General features: G+C 37.3%; 1 protein-coding gene and 1 non-coding gene across 2 annotated transcripts in view; both read left to right on the top strand.

The window, feature by feature from the left end:
• Window positions 1–53: 53 nt before the first annotated feature.
• Window positions 54–8,996, top strand: part of ARID4A (AT-rich interaction domain 4A) — a 56,565-nt gene continuing 47,622 nt past the window's right edge. The window contains exons 1-5 of the mRNA XM_054567500.1: window positions 54–305; window positions 1,371–1,427; window positions 3,291–3,401; window positions 4,269–4,334; window positions 5,549–5,639. Of these exons, the coding sequence (XP_054423475.1) occupies window positions 1,422–1,427; window positions 3,291–3,401; window positions 4,269–4,334; window positions 5,549–5,639 (274 nt within the window). The 5' untranslated portion in view covers window positions 54–305; window positions 1,371–1,421. The remainder of the gene's footprint in view (window positions 306–1,370; window positions 1,428–3,290; window positions 3,402–4,268; window positions 4,335–5,548; window positions 5,640–8,996) is intronic.
• On the top strand, window positions 6,216–6,320 carry LOC129066118 (U6 spliceosomal RNA). Its single transcript, XR_008528654.1, has one exon. It is a non-coding gene; the product is annotated as a U6 spliceosomal RNA (small nuclear RNA).

The following is an 8,996-nucleotide window of genomic DNA, read 5'->3' as shown; positions in this document are numbered from 1 at the left end:
ATGTCCTACCTGCTGTTTTTCGCACCAATCCGTGAAGTTTCAGAGTCACATCCAATGAGGACGGCAGGTAGCGATCTCCAATCCGAAGCTCTTCGGCGTCATGAGCAGCCAATAAGAGTTCGTGTAGAAGCGAGCCTGCTCAACAGCTTGTTATTTGGTGGATTGTGGCAGTAAATCGGACGAGTGGGGAACCGGGCGCAGGAACTGCCGCCACGGCCAAGAGTGGTGCTGCCTATCCGGGGGCCCGCGCTGGTCAGTGGGGCGGAGGCCTAGGGAGCTGACAGCGCGCACTTCACCCGCAGTTGGTAGGTGGGGAGGAGGGAAGTGGGGGATACTGAATGGACCAAACGGCAATAGCAGCTGCTGCTTCTGCCTGGGGTCCCAGTGCAGTCGGAAGCTTTGGAGGTGGGGAAGGGGGTGCTAGGCTAGCGGTGCGTTGAGCGCAGGGGAAGGAGCAAGTAGTGGAGTAGCTATAGCAAGTGCGGGAACCGCCGCCGCAGTCTCGGCCGCTTCCCCGGGAAAATGGCTGTGGGTCTAGCCGCGCCGCTAAGTTTGCTTCCGTGCGGCGAAGAGCGGGCTGCTTTGGGGAGCCGGCCCCCAACTCCGCGGTGCGTCCTCCAGTGTAGAGTCCGTTGCAGGACCCGAGAGGCTGGGGGCAGGTACCTCTCTGGGCTGTACAAAAAGTTGAGGCGGGCGCAGGGAGGAGGCGGTGGCTGCCGCTGTGCGGCTCCCCTCCCCTCCCACACACTGTCCGAGCCACCTCCCTCCTCCTCTCCGCCCTCCCAGCCCCCTTCCTCTGCACGGGTCTCCCCGCACCCTCGCGCCTCCCGCTGAAGGCCTCGGCCCCTGCCACTTCGGGTGAAGAAGCGCTTCTTCTTTCTGACAGGGTGCAGAGCGGAGGAAGGAGAGCAATGGCGCCGTGACACTCCGCTGCCGCCACCGCGGGCCCGGGGCGGGCCGAGGGGGCCGAGCGGCGGAGGCGGGGCGCGGGCCGAAGTCAGGGTATCCGGGGGGCGGCCGAGCAAAGACTGGGCGACCGCGCCTATCGGGGACTAGGGGAAGCGCAAACGGCTCCGTGTCCTTTTCCAGAGCGATCGGTCCTGGGGATCCGAGTTGAGCATTCCGGGTCAAAGTGGCGAGCGAGGCGGGGGCGCGGTGGGCCGCTGGCGAAGTCCGGGGCGGAACGGGCGCCCGCGGGGTTCTCGCTGCCCTCTCAGCCTCTGCGTCCCAGTTACCCTCGGAGGGGATCTTCTTATCCCATTGCTGGTGAGGGTTCTGCCCCTCCCCGCTGGCGTTTGTTTACTTTCTTTCCTTGGGTCGCTCCCCCATGAAGACTGATTCTGGCTTGTCTTTCTCCCCTTTGGTTGTAGCGACGGAGAACATAGCTGGTTGAGCTGGAACCCCATAGGTCACCAATAAAAATGAAGGTAAGTGGAATCATCATCACTGCTCCGAACCTCGTGCCCTGGACACTGCCTGTCGAGAGGCTAGTGCTCTGTGGATTTTTTTTTTTAATTTTTAATTTTTTTTTTGCTACTCAAAATTGATTCCTCTGCCAAGCTGCGCTTTCTGAAAAGGAGGACGTGTTGAATGGGTGAGAAATGATCATTGTGTCTAAAAGCAGTCATTTCGGCCCCTCTCCGAAGCAGTTAGCACTTTGGAAAGGCTGTTGTAGCCTTTCCATTGTTGTCCATTGGGCTAGTATTTTTAAACACTTCCTGTGTTGGCAGCAACCTTTGCAGAAGTAAAGCTTTTGTCCTGGTTTTGTTCTTTGGGGGAGTTTTCTGAAATTTTTATTCTTCCCCAGTGCCATTGTGAGTTTCTAAGGAACAATATGTGATCGTGTAAGGGAGCTATCATTTTCTGCTGGGGATAAAGTGAAATTCCTTGGCTAAAATATTGAAAGTGAACTAAAACTAATAGTTATAAAAAGTATTTTTAAACATACAGCCAACCTAATAAATATATATGTATATATTCTTCTGAAGACAACTAATATTGCAAACATGGGTGATGTTTAAAGGGAAAGGAAGGTAGAGCAGTCTGTAGTGCTGTAGCATAGAATGTTTCACATCAGATATTCAATATTTGCTAAAAATATTCCTTTTCAATTTGCATTATTTGTAAATACACTAACTTTAGTGATGAACTATAGAAATGATTCCTGAAAGTGTAGTGTTTAAATATACTAACTTTATGAGGTACTTTATTCCTTAGTCATTTACTGTTTCAGTGTAATAAGCTCTGAAATACAGCATTTTCCCAGATTTTCTCTTGCTTTCTTATCTCCTCAAAGTGACACGTATAACCTTTAATGTTACCTGGGAAACCTTACTGGAAAATGAAAATTATTTTCTACTTAAAAATATATCTCCAAAGTGCAACTGTAACTTTTGTACTTGGCAATGTTGAATCAAAGTTGTATGAGTATACTTTTTGAAGGAAAAAAAGGTAAAATGACAGATCAAGATAACAATCATTCTGCTATTGTCAAGATCAAAATGAATTGTAGAATGAAATTTCTCATATCTTTCGATGTATTTTAGAGCCATTGACTAAAAGTAGGCATTTCTTACTAAAGCTATCTCTCTCTCTCTCTCTCTCAAAAAGATTAGTGTAGTAAACTGGTAGAGCTGCAAGTCTTGAGCCATCAGTTTATATCTCTGCATTTATCAGACTTAAACCTTTAAAATGCAGCTTTTAGCCAATGATTTTTTTCAAATAATGCTCTCCTTATCAAAAGGATTGAATTCATTTCTTGTCTGTGCAGTTATACTGTATCCAAAAAGATGTTGCCTCTATGTAGCTATATTAATAAACATTTAATTATGTATTATTGATGTTAATTTTAATAACATTATATTTTAACTTGGAAACAAAATTTTCTGGGGGACATAATTGAATAACAAAGTATAATGGCTATAATTGTATAACTTAAAGTATTACAAGATACTTAATATGCATAATTTTCTTTTTTAATTTTTAATTTATTAAATAAATTGTAAAGTTGTCAAAATATTTTGTCTCTAGGGGAAGAAATATTGTATTTCCCTACTGATACTTTCCAGTTACTATGTAAAATGTTTTAGGTTATCAGAATATAATTTATAAAATAGGGGATTGTTAATAAATAGTGTTTGCTTTGGGATATTTTTCAAGTTATCAGTGATTTTAATAAGCAAATAGTGTTATCATTTTTATTACTTTAAACATAGAACCTTTTAATGAGACTTGAGGTTGAAGCAGGGGAAAGCAGCAGTGAATTTCATGCTGTATCTTCCTTTCATCAGGCGGCGGATGAGCCTGCCTACCTGACAGTGGGGACTGATGTAAGTGCCAAGTACCGAGGTGCCTTCTGTGAGGCAAAAATTAAGACTGTGAAAAGGCTGGTAAAAGTTAAGGTAATTTTTTTTCCTTTTTATGCAACAGCTTTATTAAGCCTGGATTGAAAAGTATCTGGGAGGGGGCAGGCTGCAAATCAACATTTTATTGAATCATTAGTTCACTTACTGAATCATTACCATGTGAAAGTACCATTATACCTAAAACTCCAGTAAAAGCACATTAAGATTTGAGAAATAAAGAACTCAAAATGAGAAATTTTTCCAAAATGCTTCCATGAAAATACCATGCTTGTGATACTTCCTATCGTTTGGATCTTTCCTGTTAGTGGTATCATGCTTATGTAGGCTATAACCTGTTTTCTCCTTTTTCATAATGTTCACATTGAGACAATTTCAAGTGATTAGGAAAAGTTGAGTACAGTGGGAATTGTATTTTCAAGGCAGCATTTAAAATGATTTAGAAATTTTATTTTTAAGACATTTTTATGACCAGAAAAAAGTTAACATTATTCCTGTACTCTATTTAAAATATAGAAATGTACCAAATGATTAATGCCAATCACTTATCTCTCAGAAATACTTTTAACATTTTTTGTTTCCTTATAGTAATTTTCCTATACAAATGTTTTTAATAATCTTAGTTATAGTTCATTAATTCAACAAACATTTATTAAGTGCCTGTAATATGCATTGACATTTGCTAACTGCTGGGCCCATAGTGATGAAAGAGGACTCTAGCCCTCAAGGAGCTCACAGTTAATGAGAGAGATCATAAACATAAATAAAAGACAATGTAATAAGTATTGTAACAGAAGTAACCACAGGATACTAAGAAAGCATAGATTAAACACATTGTTACAGTGTTACCATAAATGTATTGTTTTAAAAGTAGCATGTGAATTACTGTGCAAAAATATTTTTCAGGTACTCCTGAAACAGGACAATACTACACAGTTGGTGCAAGATGACCAAGTAAAGGGTCCATTAAGAGTACGTATGTTCTACAGTTTAAAATCTCAAATGATGAACCCTGGCTGGTGTGGCTCAGTGAGTTGGGTGCTGGCCTGCAAACCCTGAGGCCACCAGTATATTTCCCAGTCAGGGCACATGCCTGGGTTGTGGACCAGGTCCCCAGTTGGGAGTATACGAGAACTGATTGATGTTTCTCAGCACATTGATGTTTCTTTCCCTGTCTCTCTCTCCCTTCCCCTCTTTCTAAATTAAACAAATAAAATCTTTTAAAAAAAATCTGAAATGATGCATTCATACATTAACTTGTAGAATTTTTACATCTGTAGATATAATTTTAAAATTTTATAAGACTCTTAATTGGAAAACATAAATACAAATGTGGTGTTATATAGTTAGTATAAATATGATGTTACAATGGCTTTGTCCTTAATTTAAGAATGTTAAACATCTTACAGAAGAATAATATATATAAACATGATTTTTTAGCCACCTTTTGTCTTGAATTCTTGGACCGAATGCTTCATTTTTTTTTTTTTTACATTGTTATCATATATGTTTAGCTTTCTAAGTAACATGCTAATGTTATAAGTCTGAATCTGCTGTTTTTCTTTCCAACTTATCAAGTAAACTATGTAGGCTTCTTAATTCAATTTAATGAGTACTTATGTTTTCATTTCTGGCCTTTTTTTTGTAATCTTTGTTATATCTGAGTACCATTTTGGTTAATATCTGATATACAAAGGTCTGGAAGCTGGAAGAAGTTCAACTGGTTCATTGCTCTCTCTCCAGATGAATCATTATCCAAAAGGTCTCTGAAATACAAATGCTGAGTCTAATATTTCTTTGAAAGAAAATTGAAGCTATTTCTGCAGTGTCATGTGGTTTTTTGGTTCTGATATTCCACAATTTTTTGAAGACAATGGGTTATAGTAGAAAAGCTCTGAAGGCTTAAGTGACTAGGTTCTCATCCTGTGCTCTGCAAATTATTTACTCTTTCTGAGTCACAATTTTCACTGTGTAAAATATGGGTAATGTTAGCTTTCTTATGCCAAAGAGAGGCTCAAATTGCATGATAAATTTATGAGCACTTTAAGTGATAAAGATCTAAGCCCATGAAAGGTAGAATTATTCTGGGTTTTTTTTTGTTTTTGTTTTTGTTTTTCTTTTTTACACAGGTGGTAGTGATTTGGTTTGTTTAAATTTGGTAATAAAATTTCAATTTTGTGTTTCAGGTTGGAGCTATTGTTGAAACAAGGACATCTGATGGGTCTTTTCAAGAAGCTATTATCAGCAAGTTGACAGATGCTAGTTGGTATACTGTGGGTAAGTAGTTAAGTAGTAACTTAATCCATAGGATTTGATTTGGGGGTTGCATATACCTCTATTTTGTAAATACTCTGAGTCATTATGTTGTCAGAGAAATACGTATTCTTTCCTGTCAATTTACTTGATATAGTTAGCTAAAATTTCGACATCTGGCAGTAACAAAAATAATTTTCTCTCATAGTAACTCTGCCACTTGTGGCTATTTCATCCAAGAATGTACTTCTTTTTAGGTTATCTTCATATTTCTTTTCGAGAAAGTTAAATTGAAAAGAAATTAAAGTTAAATAAAAGTATGGTTATTTTTGTTCCATAAGAAAAGTCAGTACAACCTAGTATTGTAAATAATCACTTTTTAACTTTTTCTGTAATTACAATTAAGATTGAATAGTTGCAATCTTTTATTGTATTGCTGCCTGTTTTATATAAGGGTAATAATGTAGATGTTAACATAGAATTTACAGACCAAAAAAAATCTTACCAGAATAGATTTAAGCCTAGATAATCATAGTTTAATTTTTGAAATTAGATATAGCGAGGGCTCTCTTAATAACGCCTTTCAAGAAAGATATATACATGCTAGCTTTGGCAGTACATATACTAAAACTGAAATGATACAGAGAAGATTAGCATGGCCCTTGTGCAAAGGATGACATGAAGAGAGAGGTAAGGAAGGGAGGAAAAGAGAGACAAAAAGAATGAAAAGGAAGGAAGGAAGAAAAGAAAGAAAGAAAAGGGAGAGAGAGAGAAAGAAAAGAGAGAGAGAGAAAGAGAAAGAAAGAAAGAAAGAAAGATGCTACTAATATGAATGCACTCTCACATTCCATGTATATGTAACCTTATGCTGGCTTTAAAAAGGTTTAGTGAGTAGCAGCAAGTGGCATAATACAAATAAATTAATACCTAAATGTAGTACTTACATAGTTGTTGTCATTATGGTGATGAAAATACCAAGAATTAACATTTCTAAATTTTCTCTCTGTACTTCCAAACTATTCAATTCTGTAGATAACATCCAGTTCTTGGTTTTATACTGAAAATCTGTAGCACTGTTTGGTTTTTACTTTATGTCTTGATATAAATAGTATAACGATAGTGTTGTGTTTTCCTTGTAGAAGGAAGAGAAATGGCCCTTATGTGTACTTTTAGCTTCATTCATCTCCAGTTGATGGCCAAACCTGTGAAGAACATGCTTTGGTTAAAAATTGTACTTACTGTGTTTTTTTTTCTCTGTGGCTTTTATTAGTATTACTAGCGATTTATGGTACCTAACTACTATTTTCTATCCATTTAAAAACATTTTAAAATTGATTTTAAAGAGAGAGAGAGAAAGAAACACTTGATTTGCTCTTCCACTTATCCATGCATTTATTGGTTGATTCTTTTCTGTGTACCCAGACTGGGGATCTGACCCTCAACCTTGGTGTATTGGCACAATGCTCTAACCGACTGAGCTACTCGGCCAGAGCTGCCAACATGTTTATTCTTGGACCTAGAAGTTGGTATTGGTTCACAATGGCCTACTCCTCTGAACTACATATATTTAGGAAGCTTAGTTGTGGCTATTGGTAGTTGTTAGAGATTTAAAAACTAAACTAATGTTAACTCTTCTAGATAAAGTAAATAGAGTGTTGCTATATAAAAAAGGCACTGGTAAAAATTACAGGAGTTCATGTGTTCAGAATCACGGAGAATTATATGAGGCAGGTTCAAATACTAATACTGCATTCTATTTGGTACCCAATATCAAGGTTGCATTCACAGTACTTGAATAGTTTTACTGATACAGTACTCACACTTCTGCAGAAGCAGCACTTGTCAGGTTTTCACATTCTCGGTTTCTGGACCGCAGAATAATCCTTCAATTATGAATAGCAATCTCAGTCATTTGCATGAAAGACATTTTAGCATTTCTAAAAACTAGTTGCTACTGAGCATTCTCTATGGTGATTTTCTATGATGAGTAATTACAGAAGAAATTGTATAATTGTTCTCAAAGAGCTTAGAATTGTAATTGCATATAATTCACGTATCACAATCATTAGTGTACATAAGAATCACTTGGTGCTTGTTTAAAAAATGAGATTTGAGGATCCCAGATCTTTAATTTAGTATATCTTGGGGTGGCAACCCAAGACTTTTTATATGTAAATGGTTGAATCTAATGTAGCTAGAACACACTTAAAAAACAAACCACGCTTGGACAAACAGATACTTATTCAAGAGAAAAATTAAAAATATTTAAGATTTTTGCATATGCATAATGAGAGGGAATGACCTGAAAAAATTAAGGCATTAAGAGGCACTGTTGACTTGAGTATACTCAATACAGCACTCTGCTATGAAGAATGTTTAGGTATTGAAGGATGTAGACCACATAAGGAATGATTTTAATATAATGAGCTTAAGAGATGGCAACATAAAATGTTCTCTTACAGGTCATGAATTTTCTGTGTTTTTCTTTAATTGAGTGCCTACTACCTCTTGGGTTTAATTGCTCTTTTCTGCAATTTTTCTTGATTTCTAGTTCAGTGTTGTATAGGTAGAAACAAAGTTATACAAAGTACAAATGTTCATCAGGACTTTTTAAAAGATCTTGAGATTATGTCAGAATATTAAAAATGAAACAAAGGGGGGTATCAAACTGCTGGTTTAGATCAAATAGGAATTATGATCACTGGTGATCAAAAATTAACAATGAGTCAGGGATATTAACTCCTATTTAAAAATACCTATTGGTATTTTTTTTTTTTTGCATTGGCGTTATTTTGCTGAGTATGATTAATATTAATCAGCTTTATCATTTTTCTCAAATTAGTCTTTAGTGTTTATATGTAATAGAATAGCAGAGATACTACTTTTGTTATATTTTGTTTGTTCTGTTGCACTCAATGAATAACCTGTTTAAATACCATTTTTTGCAAATTAAGAAATTTGATAGAATTACTAAATCCTAATAGTTTTTTTCTTACTCTCTTGGCATGCTGTGTACACAGCTTCAACTTAAGCTAAATTTACTATATATACCAGTTAATTATTTCACTTTTATCAAAATGCCAGAGTCACTCTTCAATGCCTACAAATTTTGTGTTCTTTTACATGATTCTTGGACATTGTAAAGAAAACTTCTTACAGATGGAACTTCTTGATTTTGATAATCAGGAATGTCATGATTAATAGGTTCACTATATTGTTGGGTTTTCTATTTGTCTTCCAGAAAATCTTGAGGAGTTGCATTGCTTAACAAACTTGTATAAAGTACCCAAATACACAGTTTTGTATAGGTTTATGAATTTAAGAAAGTCTAATGTTTCTCTTTGTGCACTTGAAGTGGGAAAGGTTCCTCTGTAAAGCTGT

This window comes from Pteronotus mesoamericanus, unplaced genomic scaffold (assembly GCF_021234165.1).
Source record: "Pteronotus mesoamericanus isolate MK-2021 breed Mesoamerican mustached bat unplaced genomic scaffold, CSHL_Meso_final contig_182, whole genome shotgun sequence".
Classification (NCBI taxonomy): Eukaryota; Metazoa; Chordata; class Mammalia; order Chiroptera; family Mormoopidae; genus Pteronotus; species Pteronotus mesoamericanus.
Note: the sequence above shows the minus strand (reverse complement) of the source record. Positions and strands in the feature narration are given on the sequence as shown.